The 24,191-nt window shown below is 41.0% G+C and overlaps 1 protein-coding gene across 2 annotated transcripts in view; it reads right to left on the reverse strand.

Moving 5' to 3' along the window:
• Positions 1-203: 203 nt before the first annotated feature.
• mtus1a (microtubule associated tumor suppressor 1a) overlaps positions 204-24,191 on the reverse strand; it is a 31,985-nt gene continuing 7,997 nt past the window's right edge. For both annotated transcript variants that reach the window (XM_073486997.1, XM_073486998.1), the window contains 13 exons: positions 23,798-24,032; positions 22,118-22,351; positions 20,670-20,759; positions 20,056-20,172; positions 13,977-14,194; positions 8,061-8,127; positions 4,097-4,311; positions 3,659-3,764; positions 3,407-3,480; positions 3,193-3,288; positions 2,380-2,496; positions 2,185-2,282; positions 204-1,405 (listed from right to left, as the gene is read on the reverse strand). In XM_073486997.1, the coding sequence (XP_073343098.1) occupies positions 1,198-1,405; positions 2,185-2,282; positions 2,380-2,496; positions 3,193-3,288; positions 3,407-3,480; positions 3,659-3,764; positions 4,097-4,311; positions 8,061-8,127; positions 13,977-14,194; positions 20,056-20,172; positions 20,670-20,759; positions 22,118-22,351; positions 23,798-24,032 (1,875 nt within the window). In that variant the 3' untranslated portion in view covers positions 204-1,197. The remainder of the gene's footprint in view (positions 1,406-2,184; positions 2,283-2,379; positions 2,497-3,192; positions 3,289-3,406; positions 3,481-3,658; positions 3,765-4,096; positions 4,312-8,060; positions 8,128-13,976; positions 14,195-20,055; positions 20,173-20,669; positions 20,760-22,117; positions 22,352-23,797; positions 24,033-24,191) is intronic.

Genomic DNA, 24,191 nt, shown 5'->3' on the forward strand with positions numbered 1-24,191 from the left:
ATATACTGAAGCTTAGGACATGGATGGCTGTGGTTTTGAAGACATTCAAAGATATTTGACTCCAACACAACAGTCACAAGGCTGGACATATACCTGCTCAGCTCAAGTTTGTCCCAGGAAAAACTTTTATCCGTTTTTGAGTTTCATCTGCCGCGATCAAGTCAAAACGTGTACATCACAGTTATAAAGCTTGACTTTGATACTGCAGGTTTAATACAAGACTTTATTAATTGCATATCTCAAACAGGGTCAACACACCAATAATACCATTTCCACATAAAATACTCTTTTTCATACATTTCCAGGAGGCAGTGCCTCTGACAAGTACTGTAAAGCTTCTTCTGGTTGACTCCTTGCAAAGACCCCGACTTTAAAGCTGCGTTGGGAGGGTTCAGTAAGGGCTGATACCAAGACTCAAACACATGCACAAAGACTTGGATTGGTCCCTGGTCAAATGAACAAACATAAAAAAACAAACATGTTTGAGGCCACAGATGATACTTTAACTGCCATTCTAGACCTAAAAAATACCAACCGTTAAAAAAACGTGTCGTCAAAGAAATCTGAACATAGATGGAGACTTGCACAGCTCTGATGTGCTGTAGAGCAGACAGATGTTAGTAATGTGACAGTTTGACTGTCACTTTGATGCAGTTATCTGTGAGAAATGGTGCTGAAATTATTCCATATTTAAAACATATTTCAAACATATTTCAAACTGCGCTCTGAGGAGGGACTGTGTCATCTGTATTAATAGATGTTCTGAATTCAGACCTTGCAGGGCTGCAGTCTCCAGAGACACAGAAACCATCTAAAGGGCTGCATCTGCATTTATGTGTGTGCGTGCATTGAGCTTCAGGAAAGGCAAGCATCTGCCAACAAGTACAAGTAACAAAAATAGTGTTTCATCACATAGAAGTCCTGAGATTTCCTTTTCCACATCCATACTATCAGTCGTGAAAGGCAAAAAACAAGGTGACCTTGCTTATTAAGTGCTCCTGTGCAACTTTTTCCTTTATATACAGTCTATAGCATCTCTGCCCAGAAAATTGTCTGATGCCTGAGTTCATCCAGTCCCGAAGGAGCCATGGTCAGGCTGATGTGTTGCTAATCTAAGAGGAAACAAACACGGCTATTAATTCCAGGGGATAACTCTGGAGGGGAGAGGGGCTGCTTCCTGGAAGCAGGGGCCCATCGTTATCTTGGTGACAGAGGAGGGCTGGAGAACACGGCGGAGCTGATGGAGTGGGGGGGGGAGTTGGAAACGGACACCCTGCGGGAGCTGCTCTGCTCTCCATTATGGAGCTTCCACAGCAGCTCCTCGTTCTCCATTGACAAACGCTTGTTGACCTTGGACTCCTTCTGTAGGGACTCCTGCAGCACTGCCTGCTCTGTCGACAGCTGCCTGTAATACATCAACACAACAAACAGCTTAGAAACAGTCTGGAAACAACTAATGTTTGCAGACATGCAAATGTTCAACCAGTAAATTAAAGCCCCCACCACTGGTATATATCAAATCAAATGACTAGTTATTATGTAAAGACTACTGTAAGAAATTAACAAAATAAATGAACGGACTCAAATAAAATTATGATTGAAGAGGCTGTTTTGGGAAGCCAAAAAGAGAAGACTGGTGATATTCCATTTTTATTATTGTCAACAAATGCCACGAAAAGACCCAAATCAACAATACAATCATTTATCTCTCAATACTTAGACATCCCCCGCCTGTTTGTTGCTGTCAGATCCAAACCCAGTTGTTCCTACTGAAGATTGGATTCTTTAAAATTGTCTCAATTATATAGTTTCATATCTGTCCTGCACAGCTGGGCACTGTAGTTTGCCAATTGTTTTTTTTAGCAAACGTAAACTGGACTTAATGTCAATATTGAGGATTATTGTCAGCCGGGATGGCGCATGTGCGGATGAGTCAAAATCCACTATAGTGTGTGTATCCATCATAGAGAAGGTGTCATTTAGTGCACTGGTGTGGCTCATTGACGAATAGTTTTTAGAAAATAATGCAGGTCTACAACAGAGGAGTATTAACTTAATCACTCAAAAGTTATATCTGCGCTTTAAACCATAAGTGCGCCATAAAGTGTCAGAACTGAGGTGGGTGGTTAGATGCTTCAAAGTCTGGTTTCCATCACTACACGTGTTCATGTGGTGAAGTCTTACCTCGACAGTGCAGCGTGTCTATCCATGCGTGCTTTCAGGTCCTCATTCTCCTGCTGGACCTTCTTAAGGCTCTCGTCCAACTTCACATTTTTCTCTTTCTGGAAAAAACAACAGTTGAGTGATTCATGTGTTTGTGTTCAGTAGCAGCGTTTGTCTTGATGCCCAGCTATCATTTTCATCTGCCTCAGGTCTCACCAGTTTGTCAACCTCCATCAGCTTCTTTTCCTGCTGGTGGAGCTGTTTGTTTTTGATATCCAGCACCACTTTGAGGCTCTCCAGCTCCTGCTCCAGATACAGGGTGTGGGAGTCCTTCTGCAGGGACAAATAAATTGTGCCAAGATGTTCAGGGATTGTCAATTACTTCAGAAAAGAGCACAGTCAGCCTCGTACATTTCATATGGCCAAAAATCCAGAGCCACACAACAGAGGGCGCTATACATCACTTAGACAATATTCACTGCTTGTTCAGGGACAATGAAACTCAGGATAAACATATAAACAAGTGTCAAACAAATAATGTGTGCAACAAGAGTGTTCTAACTAAACCTAGTCCCCTCTTTAAACTACATGCCATCATTTATCTATTAATAGCAGATGTGGAGTGTTACGTGAGGTAGTTACCTTAATGACTCTACTGTGCCAGGGCAGAATGCTGAGTACATGTGGCAGCCACTTAACACTGATGAGGAGTGGCGGCGTTGCTGTACAACAGCACTCTGGGAAAATTAAAAGCTACACTCCGTGAACAGAGGGAGGGCAGTGTTGTAACACAGAGACCAACTCCACTCTTGTTCAAACAGGTTTATGTGTCAAAGAATGGTTAATGGTTAATTCACCTGAAAGAAAACTCTTAAACATGAGTTCTTTTAAGAAACCGTGAATTGATTTTTGCTTCTGTGGGTAATTTGTCTTTTGGTAATCATTGGCCTTTTGTGCTTTGAGCCAAGCAACACTGGAGTCACAAGATGTTGTGGCGCTGTGCTATAATAAGCACACAGATAAGAGTACCTGACACTTTTCGGCCAGCTCTTTCCTCCTGTTCCCCTCTGCAGTTAGCTTCTCAGTGAGAGCATTGTTCTCCTCAGTCAGCACTTCAATCTGTCCCTGTGGAAGCACACAGCACAACAAGTCACTGAGTAAAGTTTTTACACACTGGTTCATCAATCTATAATGGTATTGTTTGTGTGATTTTCTCTGATAAAAAGATAAAAGCCAAGCTTACAGACAGAGTGGCATCTGTGTCTTTCAAAGTTTTGTCCAAAATCTGCAGCTCCTGATTGTGAACTTTGTTGAGCTCTGAAGAGTTACAGGAAAGAAGAAAACTCAAATTGTGCAACAAATGTCCATGATTCAATTCAGTTTAACAATTCATAGCCTGACATTCATTTGTCAACTGACTGACTAAACTCATGATGCAGCGTCACAGAAAATGATTTAGTTTCAATAACAATTTGGTCCAGTACTGTTCACTCACCTCCCAGTAACATTTCATGCTGCTGTTTAACACACTGTAGCTGTTCTGTATGGCTCTGCTCTAGCTCCAGCTTCATGGCTTCATGATTGGCTTTGAGTTCATCCATCTTTAAAAATAACACCATATAGACTTCACTTTGAACCACAGCATCATTGATGTCATGGCAATACTAAAAACTGCATTATATGAAAATGTTTTAGTCATTTTCTCAAAAATCCAAACAAACACTGACATTTTATAAATATACTGCTAGTTGATTCACTCATTGATCCAATATTGACTAACAGCACACCCTCCACTGGTGTCTGAGCTTTTACATCGAACACTGTTCTATTAAATGTAATAATTGAAGAGGTTATAAATTAAAACACAGTAGGATACTTGGAGGCAAAAGTAAATCTCTTGACATGAATGATTAAAGGTGATGTAGGGACAAACCTGCTCTTGCATGAGCATCTTGCACTTGTTAGCCTCCTCCTGGTAGGTGAGGTGGACCTTGTCCCACTCAGCCTGGTAGAAGGTCTGCAGTCTCTCCTCCAGCTCATCCAGGTCTTTCTGGTGCTGCTCCTGAAGTGTCTGCAGTGCATCCTCCAGAGAAACTCGCAGCTCATCCCTCTCCTTCTCCAGACGCTCAGATGAATGGATGGAGCAAACTGGAAAATAAACAAAAAGCTACCATTTTATTTTGGTAAAATTGTGATAGAAAGGGTCAGTGGTATACCGGTTTTGTCACTGGTGTCACGTTCAGCCACGACGTGGATTTTGCAGCCGATTTTTTATAATAATGTGCTTTACTGTGGCTGTGATAACATGCAGCTAGAGAGCTAACACTCATAGCACTAGAGTTACATCCAGTAACTGCTGTTTTTCACGCCAACGCTGACTTCGGTAACACAAGCATGTGGAAGGTAAACAAAGCACCTCAATTTCTCCATTGTTGACTACAATAACTAACATAAAAAGGTCTTCATCTACTCCCACCAGCCAAGGAACTGAAAACCCAGTGGAATAAGTTTATTTTTGATAGAAATGTCCCCACAACAATTGGAAAACTCTTGTAGACTATGAGTGCACTAACATTTTACTTCGGACTGTTTTCTCAACGAGGGCCAACAAAATTAAAAAGCAGGATGTGCTTCAAAACTCAAGCTCACGGATGGATGGTTACAGAGTTCAAACTTCGAAAACTGTATGATTTGCCACCGCTTTAGGTAACTATTTTGCAGCGTAACCTGTTGATCTTAGCCTTAGCACGTCCCACGGCTAATGTGGCTACTATTTAGTATCAAGGGACAGTCAGGGCAAATTGGTTATTTAATCAGCTTCAAATGAGGCTAAACGTTCACGCAGAGTAGTAGGTTAGATGTGGGAAACTTTTTATGTTGCTCTATGTGCTACTTAATACGGCAACGCAGCTTAGCTGGCTCTGTTAACTTTAAATGAAAGCTCCTTCTGCTCTTTGATCCTCGTCAGTATGTGTGTCTATTGGTGCTGTATGTAAATCTACTTGATAGATGAGCCCTGTGATATACTGACTATTGTACTTCAATAAACATACTTTGGGTTTTCTACAAATAAATGTTTTAGACATGCCTAATTTTCGACTTGTCTAAATGAATGAATCATGTTGGTTACTAATTAACACAGTCACCGCAAAAAAACCCCAAAACAAGCAGTGATATAAATTTCAGGTCATACCGCCCACCCCTACTGTGACAGGATATTTTCATGAAGTTAAACAACTGTCTGCAGCTGTGCAGACTGATATTCATTAAAACAGGGCAGAGGAAAATTGTACTTGTGAGTGCTTGTGTAATGAATATGGTATGTCCACTGGGGAACCTCTGTTCAGCAGAGTTCTCCATTGATGTAAATGTGACACTTGGTGTGCTCCAAAAAGGAATGGAAAAACTGACTATCAAGGGGAGGTCCCTCTTGCACTTGACTGCATATGCCAACTCCACTGCTGTCATTTATAGCCACATGTAGCTATGGTAACAAGTCTGTTAATTATTTCACAATATATTGAAATCTGTAACGTAGGTAAAAGATTTCTTAAATCAGGCTCGTCTCTCCATCCCCACATAGCTGGTAATTTGCCATTTTGTGTAATCAGTGGCTTTTGCTTTTGTTCTGTAAACCAACCTCATGATTTCCCAACTGTTTCCATCACCATGTGTTTATATCTGCTTTGGAGTGGGTGACAGTGACCGACTCCATATCCTGTCTCCCCTTTAAGTGCTTGTACACCAACACTGTAGATACTCAGCAGCTGGTGTTGCCAGCTGAACAACACCTCACTAGTAGAGGACAGGCAGCTGTACAGAACAAGAACGTCTGCCTTTACGTTAAGCAGGTGATTTTTTTTTCAAAGGTTTGGTTTCAAATACATGGTACGACTATAACCCACAACTATGTTTAACTTAGTTGTGGTCCCCAGAACACTGTTTGAAGCTAGAAAGGTGGCAGGGTCCGCCACATATAAACAGAGTAAAACAGTATGAAATTGTGTTGTCCTTCAAGGTCAGTTTGTTTATTCAGTCACAAAAACAAAGATAGTTTGTTTTTGTAGTTTGTTTAGGCATAATAAAAAAATAAAAGTCAGTTAAGATCTTTCTCTTCTGATTAAAATCTCTTCTCAGAAACTATATAGTGCACCTTTAAAATTATGTATAAATTCAGTAGTGGGCATGAAATCATAGTGAATCCAGATGTTGCTCTGCTATGCAACAACATATGTGGCACAACAAAGGTAAGTACTATTCCATAATTAAAAAGGTATAAGTTATCCTAAAAGGAGCTTTTTAGCAACTTTTTTACACATATGAACAATCTCCCTGCTTGCCATGGGGCCACACACTGCATTTGATATGTCCTTAGTGGTTCACACTTATCTGTATAGAGGGCTGCAATTCAAGTTATGTTGGACAACCTTTTTTTTCGTTTCTTAAACCTTAATCCAGATTAAATTAAGGCCCAGAGTCTATTTTTGCAAAGTGCAATACTGAGCTACAGTATGAAGGAACACTGCAGTGCATGAGCATGAAGATTCACCTTACCAAGAGTGAAATAATGGCAGCAGGAAGAGAAGCAAAACTAACATGAGGACTAACTATCAGGCTTTGGCATGTACAGCTCAACAAACAGAGCCTGGCACTCCACAACCAGGTGCACAGTGCACATGCACAGTTAATCTAAAGTTAGCTGCATTTTGGGGCGTCAGTCTGCAGCATGATGGGGTTTGGAAATGCGGATGCTGAAATGTGCAGATCACTCTTCGATGTAATTTTGCGTGTGAGTAATGATGACAAAGGGGGTGTGGTTGGACCACAATTTTGGCCTTGGCCCAAGATTGTAATTTATTGCTGAATGAGGAGTTAGATCACTGTTGAAGCAGGCAGCAACGTAGTCTTAGAGGGAAATAACAACAGACTCATTAACAATACCTCTGGACACACAATACAAAAAGGTCCATCTGAGGTCAGTGTGTCTCTCAGCCCCCTGATGTCAAGAATGTGTTAAAGTGCAGATATAACAGTACTCAGCATATAAGAGCAGTCATGTGGAAGTCCCGAGGTTGTGAGGGAGGGGTGGAGCCACAACACTACTGCTGCTTTTAGTAAGAGAGATGAAAGCTGGTGTGTAAGCGTGTGTGTGCCTGTGCGTGCAAGGCCCCAGCACTCAGGGCTGGACATTAAACATGGGTCATTGTCCCTAAACCGTCACAAGGCCTCAGGTGGTGTGGCATTCCACCACTGGGAGCCCCTCCTGTGTGGGGTCAGAGGTCAGCCTGTCACTCCCTAGGGAACTGGCTGACACCACAGCGTACACACAGGATTTTTAGCAGAGGATAAAAGCAATTAACAAGTGGAGGGTGAATAACAGGGGGTATCTATGTGATATGCAAAAGCAAACAAGAGTGAGATCCCAACCTGCATTGAAATATAGAAATATTTAATTAATGAAGCCAGTCTGACCCAACAGTCCCATCTAATAAATCACTTCAAGGCACGGCACAACTACTTCATTATCATTTAAGAATCATTTCATTGTTTATCAAATAAATCAAACTGCAGCACTCAGTCTGGAGAAATCTATGTAATGTAATGGTTGACCAAATCAAAATCAAATTAAATCAAAATTACAGCACCAACTCAGATAATAACTGCATTAAATCACAGCAACAAAACAAACAACTAAATACTTATGATGAAAAATTGTCCTCATTATCTATACCTACGTGATCCGCAATGTATCCTCACTTGTTATGTAGATTGAACAATCAACTGGCCTAAAACACATGAGAAAGGGGCACTAGAAGGAGACCCTGTTCCAGGAGTGTGTACTTTTCCGATAACAACTTTAAACAGAGCTGATGCGTGAGCAATTTGACCTGACTTACCCAGCTCTCCTCGAAGGTTGACCAGCTCCTGGGACAGATCCCTGCACTGCCTTCTGGCTTCATCACGCTGCAGTGAGGGAGAGAAAAGTAAACAGTCATGCACAAGCTCATGAAGACAGATGTTCTTGCAATTTCTGGAGTATTTGATTTGACACAGCAAACAACTTAAATCACAAGATCATGAATTAACCATAAAAAGGAAGGTTCTTTAAGGGCAACACCCTGACACATAATCATCTAATGTTTTCCTTCTTTCCTTGTGTTTGACTGCCAAATGTAAATAAATTAACAGGGATAGGGGGAAGGGGATCATGGAAAACTTGACTTTGAACTCATGTTTTCAGTCTTAGCACATGCCTTCTGTCAGGTTAACTCTGTTTCTTCACCCTTTCTGACTCGATTTTGCAGTATTGAGGGGGCTGCGCTGTAGCTGCAGTGCTCCTCCAGACTTCAAACTGACGCAGAGATGGTCCAACCTGTTTACTTTCATTTACCAGCTTTCTCTTACTATGCCGATTCACACATACAAGCTGACACACTAGACGGTACATCACAAAGCCTAAATAATTCAATTAATCATGCAAAATAACCCAGTAAGATGAGCCAGACATCACTTCACTCATCAGTTTACAAAAGCAAATACAGTCCGTCCTGTCCTGTCCTGTCCTGCTGTAGCTCACATCTGCATCTATTCCTCACTGCAGAGTAGAACAATGTAGAAGCCAGTTACCCTCTCTGCAGTGCAGGGAGCATTAAGGCACGCTCTGCTGCCAGAACAGCCCATGATCCAGCCTCAGCCTGAGGCGTGGGTGCCGGAGTCCCCCCCCCTCCAGCTACGGAGACCCGGTACTCCAGGACAAACAGTGGTCCAGGTGGACGCACCACCTCCACGCACCTCCTCCCAGACTGCTCTGACTACATCTGAGGCAGGACTGAAAAAGCCGCTTCACTGGCTGTGGTGAGTGACTGCAGAGCACATTACCGTATTACACCTAAAAAAAACCCGAAAGGGGCAGGCCACAGTGTGAGTGAGAGCAGCCTGCTTACCAGGAAGGTGAGGTCACTTTAAGACAGCCGGAGTGGAGCAAACAGATAAATTGTACAGAGCTGCCTGACATCAGGCTGATGGAGCAGGACTTTTGCTGTGCAGTGACCTTCCCAGGGGATACATGGAGAGGCTTCATTACCACCATCCCCCACCACTCATCCAAACCTACATTAAATCTTCCCCTCACCCCTCTGCACCATTACCTTACACTGTGTAGCGACAGACTTCATGTGTACAACCTCTCCATTACAAGATGATTTAATGCCGACAGATCACATTTCTAGCTTCAGTCTGAGTCATTACAGTCAATGTACAGAAAATGATCTGGCATTTGTGGACTAACCACTAAATGTCCTTGGTAATTATTCCTCTGACTGTATTAGAAACAGCACATCTAACACAACATAAAAAAAATTAAGATTACTCAACCATCCATTTGTTGCAATGAAAAACCTCTATGTTTGGCTGTGTGTGTTTTTATAATTTCACCTCCTGTTTCTCAGTTGGTAAAGCCCATGTAACTGTAACATGTAAAAAGGTACATCTAGCCGGCTGCAAGGAGCAGACGTGTCCCCAGTGTATATCAGTATGATAGCATGTCAGGTGTAGAATAACACTTGATGGCAGACTAAGATCAATCACTAATTGCTTCAGATCAAGTTACAATTTCCTGGAAATACTGTGAATATCAGACTGCAGGTGAAATAAAGCGAGATTGTAAATAATTTTTCTACCATTTTCTATCGTTTTTCCTACATTGAAATGCAAATTGTGTCACAGCATTTTCTCTTTGAGAGAAGGCATGTCAAACCAGGTCCAGCGCTTACACAATCCAGCCAATCAATGATGAGAAGCAGGGCTCATCCCTTGCTTAGTGTTTGGCTGCTGTTCATAACCATATCAAGTCAACAGCTGGGACATTCTCACACTATGATGGCAAGGACCTGCCTCCTATTCCTGGTCTGATGAGTGGCCACTAGATTCCATTTAACACTACATGTGCACCGACTCGTCCATCAATACACCTGGGGCCTTGTTACAGAAACTTCCTAAGTCTGAAATCTTTGCTTCGTTTAGGGTGACTTTTAGCCAATACAGGACCATCCCTCCTATCTGAAGAATTTTCTAAGAAAGGAATCCCAAATTAGGATGGCTAATTGTTGTTAGGCCCATATGGCAACGACAATGAAGATGGGGGGGGAAATGACCACTGAAATATGACTGAAAAACTACTACTTGTTGGAGAGGCCAAATTCACTGACAATATATAAACGGGTATATAACTGACACCATCCGCCAGTGACAAGTGAAGTCAGACAGCTGTTGTCATGGATACAGGCAGTCTTTCTATACATTGTAAACACAGATACAGGCATGACAGGACGAGAGCAGATTGAAAATCTACTTTACAGTTCTAGTTAGGATTTCTTAAGTTAAGATAAAATACATCTGAGAAAGATAGAACACACTTCAGGAATACGGTCTTAAGTTACTGAAGCACACGGATAAAGGCAATAAACTTCATTAAATGACTAGCGTTTTGACACCATGTGCATCTTTGGAATGTATTCCTGGAGTTTTGCCTGATAGGACACTGGTTTAAGAATTGCTTCTGTAATAGAAAAAAATGGAGTTATTGAGGCTGAGACAGCTGGTTTTCCATCAGAGAGGAACAAACATGTTGTGTTTTTATTAATATTTGTTGATGTAATCAGTTTCACAACCCTATTGCCACCCGAACAGAGGGATATGAGTCAATCATCAGTGACTGCAGATCTCACTCTGTGCCTGAAATACCAGTGGTCTCATTACATGGGTCATCATCTCATACATTTACACACATTTTTCTCTAGCTTTGTTTTATATGACTGCATATGTCCATCAGTCAATACTCTGCAGTGTTCTCTCAAAAATAACTTACTAGTGGCTACTTCTTTCTACCTTCTTTCTAATGCCTGGAATGTGCACTCAGGTTACAACAGGCACATATGTTCTCAAGATGGATCCTAAACAGGAGGAGCAAATGTCAAAATAACTTACTCAACTGCATGATCAGACTATCTAGATTTCCCCACCTTTTAGATCAGTGGGGCAGCATAAACTGAGAAACAACAGAACTCACTGAAGCTCACTGTGGCTAAAATTGGACAGATCTGCCTGGTGGCCAACTTAGTGAGGCAGGAGTAAAGGGAGTTGCTTTAATCTAGGCCAAAGGAAAAAATGCATGTTTTGCAAACGAAAGAAGGGGTGGTTTAATTTTCTGAAGTAGTTCACATCAAAGAAATGTCCCCTTGTTTCTTGGCCACGTTTCATGTTTCTTGGTTTCCCCTCACACAATTTCTGATATAACGTCAGATTGAAGGAATTTCACACTTCTACAAACTTTGAGAATTTTAATGATGAAGCATGCCCTCTTTCCCTGCGGCCCTTGGAAATACATACAGGAGAAAAATGCTAGCAAACAACAACACATCGCTGAAGTCACTGGCTTCTTTTCATTTGACATCAACAAACTTCACCAGGACCACGTCATGCTTATTGAGATTCACACAAGAACCCTCCAGTCTGCAAAGGTGCCTCTGCCAGCTAGATGGAGTCACTAGAGCAGCAACAAGTATGATCCCTCACCTACGAACATTGATAAATCATATGCGATGGACTGCTCCGTTCAGCTGTAGGCGGCGCAGCTAAAGTAATCACTTCTGTAGTGTTCTTCCTCTGCACCACCCTGGTGACACTAAGTCTACTATATCTGCAGTACAGGGATGCTAGGCTGAATAAAGATTTGTGTGTTCACGTGGGTTATTTTTACAATCCCATACAATTCAATTTAATGGATTTGGCCTCAGCACAGCATGTGTTAAAGGCATAACAGCAATGTCAGATGAGGTCCAGTGGAGCCACTGCAAGGCAATGATGGCAAGTTCCCAGTGGCCTCTAGAGGAAAATCCTGGCAGACCTGATGTCTGCTACTCATACCACTGAAACAGTCCTCATCTGACATAAAACCAATTTACACACATGAAATAAAGGAAATTATGACAAGTCAACTACCTGTCATATGACAATAAGGAGGATTACCAAGGGAACTTTGCTGAACTGATGATATACGATATATAGGGATACACTCAAGTGTTCCTAGAATTATTGCATCAGCTACCTCAGTGTACTGCTGGTTGCATGCTGCTGATGTTTGACAACAGTCGAGGCAACAGGCAATGTTAGCCGGGGGATAATGAAGAGCGGAGGAGAAGATCAAATATCACATCCGTCATGAATCCCCTCTTTACATCAGGCTAGCTATCACAGTTTTTAAAAATTGTACTTGTGTGACGATTCACTTTTTATTATATACACATCTTTTCTCTGACTTCAAGATAAGACAAAGGACAATTTTCAAAGAGACTTGACAGAGACATTTCAACATTGGTACACACAAATACCAGTGCTGTAGTCAAGACCAAGTCATGTCCAAGACCAGAGTGTATCTACACTAGGACAAGACCAAGACATTGAGGGGTTGCGACCAAGAGAAAACTGCACACTGCATTTATGATAACTGTGTGACTCCAAAAGCTGAGTGGTATAATCCTATGAAGTAAAGACTGTGTCATACAATTTAATGGAGCCACTAAATATCATCCTCTGTCAGAAATCAATTTATATTTAGATGGCACATTCCAGTTGTTTCACTCGATCATCACATACAGTGTGAAAATATTTGACAAGGACACTTCTAAAGTTCACCAGGGGGACTGAAATAGCTTGTGACATTTTATGTACTCAAAAGAGGGTAACAGAGTATCTAATTTTTCTTCTGGGTTCACATGAAAACACAGATATAAATATATACTAACTGCATTAGGTCAATTTAATCTAATAATTTCACTCATATTAGACATATCCCTTTGATGTAGAGTCCAAGCACCACATCATAAATTTGCTTTGACAACAACTAAATGAGGGAGTATGATGGTTGGGGTTGGGTGCAGGTTAGCTGATAGGATAAGCCTGTTTGTATTGCACTGTGGGAAGAATAATCCCTTGGGGCATCAAGTTCCTGGAACCCATCACATGGCACCACTATTGAAAGAGACCCAAAACAAACAGCAACCTTAAACAGTCACATTTTAAAGGCTCTCAGGATCATACTTCGAGTATCATACGATGAAAAGGTACAACTGAAAGACTGCTGAAATGTAAATTAATTTCACTTTGATACAGGATTGCTTCAGTTCAGTGGACAACAACAGGCTGTAGCTGTTTTGTGTTGGACAGCTTCCAAGTATGTCTGTGTGCAGCCCCTCATGCCCTTACAATCACTCCTCATGCTGTTGCTGTAAATAGAAATGCCATTTACTTTCCCTTGTATCAACAGCAGGATTTCATGTTGCAGCACATGTAGTTATGATACAAGGTGATTAATCATAAGATTGATTCTTTGTGTATGGTTGTTTTAACCTGTATGTTAAAGCAAAGACTAAGGCCTCTCTTGCATACTATTTAATGTATTTGAAAACTCTTCAGATATTGAGATTCCTCATAATTCTGTCTGATATATAGATAATGTGTATTGTAAATTTAAGTATTACCTTATTGATGATACCTTGTATGATGTGAACTACACATTGATCCAGACAAATAATTAATTCAACACCAACAACCACAAACTGAACTAGGCCAGTGTTCTCCTACATATTTCTGTCATAATATGCAACGGATCTTTGTTGTTTTAAGATCTGTGTATTTCTCTCTGAATAAAAAGGTCGCACTTCATTATTTCCTCATAGGAAAAATTATTAAGAGTCCATGTCATGCAACTATAACATTTAAAAAAATTAAATTCCCATCAAATAAAATGTTCCTACCTGAGCCAAGGTTTGCTGCAAGACGATGGCGACTGCCTCAAATCTGCAGTTACTAGCTGCCAGAAGTCCTCTGAGATGCTGGTTGCTCTGGTCCTTCCTCCCCCCATCGATGATGCTCGCTGGTACCACATCCGGAGGTCTGTTACTCTGGCTCGGTTGGGATGCTTGCTGATGAGGGGGCTGCTGGCGGGAGCTGGCCTTGGGTTTGTTCTTGTCCACTGTGAAAGAACATGTGTTGAGTGTCGTGACAACGTTGATCATCATTATACCCCCCTCTATAGACACTGCAGCTGCTCTGACAGCAGTACCACCCACCCTATACGCTGCTGTCAGGGTCACAGATGCAGCAAGCTCCTGTGTCAAAGCGTTGGATGTTTCTGCAGTACAGAACTGTTCTGTCCAATCAGTCAGTCTGATAAATCCCAGTGCTGCTCCTCCGACAGCTCGGACATAAAATGGATCCTCTGAATGCAATTAGTTTTCCACATCCTAATTCAATCTAGCGCTCTGGTCACCAAGGACAACTTATTTTAGCGAAGCTGTGCTACCTTAGTTCTGATTTACATCAGCTTTATAAATACATCACCTCCATACAATAGTTATTGTTGATTCAAGTAATGAAGAACACTTTGTTTACACTGCTACAACACTAAGACATGTGAATGGACACTAACTGAGTGTTACAATGGAGAAGAGGAAAAAAAGGACTTGATATTGGACACCTGAGTAAAAACGGTTTCTGTGAAAGCATAGTTTGTTTACGAGGAGACTGCAGTGAGCGTTATGTAACACAGCAGTGAGGATAGTCCGAGACATATCAGGAATACCAGTGAGTGGAGTATACTGTGCCACAAGGGGCCTATGGACATACTCACTGTTTTCAGAGCTGATTAGCATTACTAAACAGGCATCCAATATTGATATAGATGCCAGTGAATTTGGAATGGTAAAATAAATATACTTTACTAACAAATGACGCAATCCACCCAAGTAGCTCCCTTAATACTATGTGTGGGCATACAATCCCATGAAGTGTTTACAATTGTGCCTTGGAGCATATTCAAGTTAAATTTAGAAGCACTAAGCAGGGTATCATCCTAACATCCTAGAATAGCTCCAGCATGTAACTCTAGGATATAGACATCTTTCTGCGCAGAATAATGCTCCATTTGCTCTAATGCCTTTCAAAATACCTATTGGCAGAGAAGAGCAGCAGGTTTTCAGTCAAACAAGTGTTTTCCCTGCTTGCAGGCAGACCGCTGATCCTGGAGCTGCAGGGCAGCCTGCTCTCTGGAGCCTAGCCTGATGGGGGCAACATAACACTGCAGAGAAAATAACACTCCAGGCTGACCGGGCCAACAGAGGGAACACTGTTGTGATGAACTACGAGGCAACAGATTCAGACCAAACTGTGGAGTCATGGCTTAACATTAAGACCTATGTAATAACAGGGTAATAAAAAGCCAGATCCTTCTCATCTTAATTAAATGCTGTTTTTATGCCAAAGATTGACTTGACTTTACACAGCTCCATATCCGGATGTGCGGTTCACCTCAAAACTAGTTTCTGAGTGGCCTCTGTGTTTAACAGCTCAAGTAAACAGTTCAGCATGAAAGACAGACACAGCCCCTAAGACAAACAAAATATTAATATTGTACTACACCTGGATGGATGGTACACCTGAAAAAACAAGGCACACTCTTTACTACACGTCTTCTATATTGCTTTAGTTTGGCGAACAATTTACATAAATGTTCTCAAGTTTGTACTGCAGAACTGAAATACGGGATGAGGATTATTCAAGACCAGAAACCCAGATTTCCATCTTAATATCCTGACTGTGTCATGTACAGTACAACAGTACACCATGAGAAATGTCAAAATAGAGCTCTGCTGCTTGACTTGCAATCATTTTGATGATGCTGCACTTTGCTAAATCTGAAAGGGTTTCTTTAAATTAGGATGCCCTCTGCTGGTTGTGCAAAGAGTAGAAAAAGAGACACCATCTCAAGTTATTACAGTCAATATGCACCACATATGCGCCTTCAAAGCAAAGCTCCATGACAGACTCAGGCTGTCGAGCTTCTACAGTATCATGTGAACTATTACATTTGTCCATGTGATGCTGGAACCAACAGGTTAGTCAAAATTAAGTAGTTGTTAGTGAGCAGCATGATAATATCTTATCCTCTGATGTAATAGACTGCTATTTTCCTTTGATAAATGTGTTTTTTTAAAAACTTGTAGTTATTGCTGTTTGCTTTTTGTTTGTCATCCTGGAAGATGATAGATAAAATAGTTGGATCATAGCCATGTTCACTGATGCCACTTCTACATTGTCCACATAAGGAGGACCTAGCGGAGTTAGTTAGTTTCCCACAGCAACAATCTTGTGCATTTTTTCCCCAGAGTCAGGAGTGGACATTATGCAACCATTTTCTGCTGTATTTAAAAAATTCATACTCTCACCTTTTTAAATAATTAAAAATGGTCGAGATGGCCAGGTTCCAGACTTTGAGAAAATCTGAGATGTGGGCAGTGATTCAACTGCAATTCAGTCTGTATTTCAAGTGAACACAAATCTGCACTTTCAAAATGAATTGAACTTTATGTAATCACATAGGCCACCTCTCTGTGTGCTCCATGGCAACAGAGGACCTGCCCTCTTTATGTCAGACTGCCTCCCAGGCTCAATCAATCATTTTTTACCAATTCAACAAGTACACTTAATACAAATACGGAGTGATTTAGTGACTTCATAGCATAGTGCTCTGCTGCTTGAGGGAGATATCACATCATAGCACAAAGCATGATGGGTGATGAGACGCCTCACAATCAGGCACTTGTTATAGTGCTCGGTCAACAGAATACCAGACACTAATTCTCAGTGCGTCATTCATTGCAGACTTATCTTAAATAAATAAAACAACTAAGTGTTTCACCCTATAAAACCCTGATTCCAAAAATCGATTCCAATCAGGCGTTTTTGGAGCGCTTCACAACTTTCCCAGTCTTTTGTTGCCCCTGTTCCAACTTGTTTGAAATGTGTTGCTGCATCAAATTCAGAAAAAGCATATATTTAAAAAACAAGGAAGCTTATGAACTAAAACATTAAATATCGTCTTTATGCCATTTTAAAAATTGTATTCATGTCCAAAAAGGATTAGCAAATTGTCTCATTCTGTTTTATTACCGATCATTATGCATCCCACTTTTGGAATTTGGGTTATACATACTAAACAACTTGTTTTGTAAATTAATAATGCTTTCCCATGCTTAAATAAGAAATAATCCCATTGAGGTACTAAAATGCCATATTTGGTCATAACCTTTCAAAAACATGATAAGAATGCTTTAAATGTGGGAAATACAGGAAGTGGCGGTGCTCCCACAGTCCTGTTCAACAATCAAAACAAGCTTCCCATGGTTCAACCTAGAGACCAAGAACCAAAATAACCTTAGTACATTTCAGGGTGAAACAGGAGTACGGGTGTCCCAGCGAGCAAGACGAAGAGCGTTTTGACGCACATATGTCATATAAAAAGGTGATATCAAAAAGCATACAAGCCTTATTGAGATGTCAATATGGCTTTAAAATGAGACTTTTCAGATGTGTGTTTGAATAAATTTGTTACTGATTTAAAGATGTGTTTCCTAAAATAAATGGGTCACACATTTTGGTGACCAAGGTAGGTTAATGAAAGATGAACCTCCTGCTTTGACGGCTAGTAAACAACCATACTAAAAATAGATTTCAGAATCAACTAAGAGCACAGACCTACATATGAGGTAAACACAAATAGGTTTGGCTTAAATATTTAAGCACAGAGACCCAGAAACCCAAACAATGTCACTAGAAATATTAAATACTGAAATAAGACTGACAGACCTGCTTTGAAAACCACAGTGTTCTTCCTGCATCCTGACAGCAGCTGAATGTTTCGGAGTAAACCCTTGGCTGTCAAACGCACGTGGATGTTGGACAGGGAGAGCTTCGGAGACCATAACATTGCTCAAAAACAAAGCTAGACAGTCAGGCTTCAATTGTTTAAAAAACAGTGTCCAAATGTAGAAGCTCGATACAGTCTATGAGCCACATGCCATGGGTGCCTCAGTGTATCACGCCTCAGGTGACAGCAGCACTGATGGGCACAAAAATAAATAAATCAATAAAAAACAGTAAGAGTTACACCGCTGAGCCAGTCTTGAAAAAAGTGAAGGCACCCAGTTCAGCATGGCAGGTCTCCCGACTCAAAATTCAATTCCCAGCTGTGAAGGCTGGAAGATACAGAGAAGGTTAAAGGCTGGATGGTGGTTTGTGGCACAGCCTGATAGACATGATCGGGGCAGGGAAAAAAAATTAAAATCCCTTAATCCTCTTGGTAAAGCCGGGCTTCAGCTATTCACCAAACACATGAATCTCTCATAGCAGAGCAAAGCAGCATCTTCAAGCTGGATGATGGCGGTGCTGTAGTGGAGCCAGGATGCAGAGGGGGTGGGGTGGGAGAAACAGTAGTGGGAGGAGCAAACGGCATAACTGCAGCCAATGGGAATTCAATCCAGCCCACCACTCTTCATCATATTTATGCTCTTTCCATGTTTCACCAGCAGTGGGATGGCATGAGATGACAGACTTCTCATGGCATGGTTTTGTCTGATGGGCAGAGCTGTAAACAAATTGGCTGGCACAGTTCTGTGAAAATGTGCCCTCAGCTATGACTGAAACATTTTTAATCCAAGACTCAAAACAATGTGCTGACTAACTGAGTGTTATATAAGGCAGCATCTTTCAATCTAGATTCTGCAAAACTATAAGCTTGAATTAACAACACTGTAAGACAGGATGACACATGAAGAGCCTGAAAATAGGCATCAAGCATTTTGTGTGATCAGCAGAGGCAACAGAGGTCATTAAAACTGAGAGCACACATTACAGCTTTAGTGTGATTTTGTTTACAGGAAACAGATATGAAAGAGTCTGGAAAAAAAAAGAGTGGCTGCGGAGTACGGGTGTGCCATCTCATGTTATAATTATAATATGATAAAAACAAAATCATATTGTTATATTTGTGACCAATTTCTTTTTAAAATGTTCTACACAATTGGAGGCGTTGATGTCAGTTAAACAATAAAGTTTATTGTTAAACTGTAAAATATCCTGCCTCCATTGCATGTCTTTGTCACCAGTTTTAAATAACCACATTTAAGGGATCATTGCAAAAAATATGTTTATACCAGCTGACATATTTGACATTTTTTACTCATTTATATCCGTATTTGTCAAAAAAAAATTCAGTATTGATCAGGCTGTAATACCGTCAAAGTGAAATTTGCTGTTGGATCTGCAGTGCAGGACTTGGTTCCAAAAAGGGGGTCGACTTCATTGACGAGGAGGTGGTTTGGTTATAAAAGATGAGATGTACAACAGACGACAGTAATATGTCAGAAGTGCAAGAACACTGTAGCAACAAACAAATACAACAAACTTAACCTCAACCAGAAGCACCTGGTTGAGGAAGATGAGAGCCCAAAATCTTGTGGGTAGAACTCAACAGCTATTAACCAAAACTATTTTTTGTATTATGTGATGTGCGACCATTATCGCAGAAATACCCTTCGATCTCCTGATATTATTTTAGGCCCATATTGCGCACCCTTACTGCTGATAAAACACCAAAATGATCACAAACCACATCTGATATAGTGTCACAAGTTCCTTATAGCACTGACCAGCATTTAAAAATATTAGTTAATCAGTAGTTTAAGCTGTTTTAAAGTATTCACAGTTAAATATTAGTAGTATAATGCTATACTTTTATATCAATCAAGGATAAGGCAGCAGGGGACAGTGTTTTATGGAGTCTATACAAATACAACATGATCATGAAAACTAAACAGGCTTTTAGTAGGGTAAAAACTAAATCGTTGTACAATAAAAAAGGCAAATTAACCCCAATATCTTCTGAAACCAAGCCCACACCCATAACAAGTCATGTAGACATTTAGTTAAAACAATAAATCTAATGGATACAGTACTATTAGTTGTGTCAAAAACACAAGGAAAAGAAAAATGTCTTACCAGGTCCACATGATGTGAGACGAACTCTTGCAGAAGCTGTCCTCTTCAGTGGATTGACTGTAGAATTTGAAACTCCTTTGCTGGAGGAAGCAGCAGGTCGGCATGCTGTGGCCAAAGCTGTTACAGGCAGAAGATCCAGGTGAGACACGAAGCAGGAGTTATTCTGACCCATAATATAGCACACGCCAACACTGGGAACTGACCATAACCACACACAGCTTTTATGTAAGACCTAAGTCATGAGGTTTGAGCACACAGATGTAAGTAATTAAATCAATCAAGATCAAAGAGGCCTTAGCAAACATGGTTACCACACTGTATAAACAGCATTAGGAGGTAACAGTAGCTCCTTTTTGAAGTTGAGTGTATTGGGAGGGTTTAATCACGTTCAACCTAAATCAAATTTAACAGGGCTGTTTCTTATAGTGAGGATTTGATAAAAGATGTATGTAAATCAATGTGTTCTCACTCACATTTGCTTACATAAGCTCAATATCTTATTTTTTTCTAGAAACTAAATTATAAGAATGAGGGGTACTTTGTACAGGGATACAAGATAAAGGAAATTGTGTCTGGAATGTAAAAATGTCTGTGTGTGTATATACAGATCTTACATGGTCCAGTGGTTTTCGCAGGGGTTGTGGTGAGTCTAGTTTTCAGCAAAGTCTTGAATGGGGTCGGTTTAAGTTCAGCTCCTCCAGAAACTGTTGAACAAGAAGAGAAGTGTGGGTTAAATACTGCCGAGAAATTTTGACAAGCACATGTGCTTCTGTAGAAGACTTAAAATTCACTGGGCATTTCAATACCTCTGCTTTCAGTACAGTACGGCTGTCAACATGAGTTTTGTGAGAAAAATCATGTCAACCTACTCTACATCCTTTCCTTGTTCTACTTTTATACTTCTAGTATAACAAGCACAACCTCAAGTGCGACACGGTAAATACAATTATTTTAATGTGATCAAGTATAAACATTCTGATAAAAGAAAATCAGATGAACAGATGTTAGTCTGACCATTATGACAACATTTACCATAGCAAGAAGTAGCAAATATAGAATCAAATTTGTAAACAATGTGACTGAATGAATGTCTGGTACACAAAATAAATGTGCCCTGAGTTAAAATATCCTGAAGCTCTTTAAATCAAACACTTCACTACTGCAGTTACGATTCAACTTCCAGTCTCACTTACTTCTCCAAAGCTTTCTATCTTTTCCATTAAACGCAGCTAACAAAGGGATGATACAAAAGCGATAGGATCCAATGAGCAGGCATGTCAGGAGAGTGAGATCGCAGCTGGATGCTGCACTTCCCTGTGCCATTGAAAAGGAGTTGTTGAAAACATGAGGTGGAGATTCAGTCCAAGTGCAGCTTCGAAGTCCTGTGTAACCTGCCATTGGTTTTAGATTTTAAAAATAAAAAACAGGAAACTGCTCCTTTTCTGCACCTCAGACAGCATCAGTTGTGGTGTATGTCTGCTCACGTTCCTCCAGGCAACGCTGTGTGTGAACTAGAGTGGAATAGAACCCGTTGCCATGACAACCACACAAGGGGGGTCCCCAGATTGGAAAATAGGTCCTCTCAACCAATCATAGACCTGCATGCTGTTGAAGATACTGGGAGGAAAAGATCCCACTGTCTACCAGTTCCCTTTTTTCATTTATATTCTCTAAAATAAAATTCCATTAGAAAACCAGCCAAAGCTCAGCAGAAACACAAAAGAGTTTGTTGGCAATGGACAGAATTTCAGATCATTGATACTCATTAATAAAATGTTTTTAAGATGTCAAGCTCCTAGATCTCATCTTGTTCTGTGACGTGGAGGTATTAAATCAGAGAGAGATTTGCCCTCGGGGAAATTTACATTCAAGCCCAGCCCTGAAGTGGGTCATTTCATTTCAAACAGACACCAATCCCCTCTGTGTCCAGATGTGTCCCTAAAAAGCACAACGAACACCGTGGTCTGACCCTGGATAAATCTGGTTTTATACCTTTATGTAACAGCCCGTAGGGACTGAACATCCTACTACTAAAAATGATGAAAATACTTGCTAGGTTCACCTTGTGTACTTCCAGCCCCTTCACTCAGCTCAGTGTGAACACTGGCCTCAGTATGGCTCCTGGATGGCCCCAGGGTCTTGCGTGGTAGTCTGGAAGCAGGAGTAGGGGGAAGGCCCATAAGAGAGGGGCGAGTGGGAGTCTGAGAAGGTCGGGATCCATTCAGATGGGGCTTAATATTTGCTGTTGAGACAAAGCCAAGAGATGGCTCTCCTGCTGCCTGTGCTCTCTGACCGCCTGGGATGCAATGGAGCACAAATAAACACTGAAGGTCAGCCACACACACACACACACACACACACACACACACACACACACACACACACACACACACACACACACACACACACACACACACACACACACACACACACACACACACACACACACACACACACACACACACACACACCTGTGTATTGGTCATGAATACAAACGTTGGCAGTAAACATGTCGAGAGCTACCAGACATACCAACTCAGGCCACATTAACCAGCCAATATTTTTCTCATAACAGGTAGTAATACAATGAATCATTTTCATGGGATAATTTAGGATGTTTGTCAGAAAGCAAAAAGCTAAAAGTACATTGTAAAGTGTTGTAAACATTCTGTCATGAAAACAAATTCTCAAGAGCTTACCTACTCCTTAATTGTTACATTTAATATAGAAACTGTACAACACTTACCTATTGTACTCATTACAGCAAACATGTCAAATTTGATCAACTACAAACAAACAAACCAACCAAAAACAAGTTGCAGTTTAAGCAAAATAATGCATCCCAATGGAGCGTCCCTGTAGCCAGAACATGAGAAGGTTACTGCTTTTACTGTGCTCAGGGTGGTTGTTTTAAACACTCAGTTCTCCCTTTAAGACTATTGGTGAGCTCAAAAACTCCCTTTCCTTCCCCTGCTTTTTCCACTTATACAGATGGCTTCCCATCAGAGGAAGTGTCCCCCTCCTCCCCAGGATTCCTCTTACTATGAAGAGCAATAGGGCAGAGGGAGTTGGCCGTTTATCCCCGAGACCAGGACAAGAGACCGGAGGTGACATCTGTATCCAACACTGTTCCTGTGGGACATGGCTGAGCTCATCAGGAGGAAGACAGCAGGTCTGTAAGAGGAACTGCTCAATGACGCCCTCTGATGGGGAGACTACTTCACTACAACCTGAATAATCTTAGTTTACAGCTATGAGAATTGCGATTAAAACTTAAATACCGTTATTCATTATTTGTATCTGTCATTTTCATATTTCCTGAAATGATGACCGCAAGCTTTTGAATAAGTGAAAACAAGCCACAAAACCCATGTACCTCTGGTGATGCCTTCAATCCTATATGGTCCGTCAAGTATAGTCCTAGTCCTTGTTTCCATTAAACAGAGGGCTAAACTGACCTATTACACAACTCTGTTTACAAAACAGAGAAAAAAGTTGGGAATCATTCTGTGCTTAGTCAAAAGCAGGTCATAAGATTAATGAGGGGACTGCTTGTGACCTATTGGCAATGTTTACTTACTGACAATCACAGGTCAACTTTACTTTTTGTGAAACAAATGAGGGACAGCTTTCAACTTGTCTCAAGACTCCTGCAATGTTTTCACAAGTTCAGCTGAACTGGACAACCAAAATGACACAGCATTTACAGCATTTAACATTGTTGAAGACAGATAAGCCTTACCTGTGCTGCTCCTCTGCTTGGTTTGTGGTGTCCCTACAGCTTTGGAGGTCCTACATTCATCCCTCCCCAGGGTGCCCTGCCTCTGCCTGGTTGACAGAGTGGCTGATCTGGGGCTGGTAGCTGGAGCCTGTGAAAGTGTTGCTCCTCTTGTTCGTCTTGGAGAAGGCCATCCTTGAAATCTGCTCTTGCTCTCATCCCATGAGCCTCCTGCTGTGGTTGATTTGCTGGACTCTGCCTGCAAGGAGTGTAACGTCTCACTCTGTTCATCAGGTTTATGCAATTTTCCTAAACATCCCTGCCAGCTCAAACAAAATATAGGTCCTACTCAAAAATAATAATTGAATGTTGTTTATATAAAAAACTGAAATGGCATGGATACTAGAATTGTAGCTGA

This window comes from Pagrus major, chromosome 18 (genome assembly GCF_040436345.1).
Source record: "Pagrus major chromosome 18, Pma_NU_1.0".
NCBI lineage: Eukaryota > Metazoa > Chordata > Actinopteri > Spariformes > Sparidae > Pagrus > Pagrus major.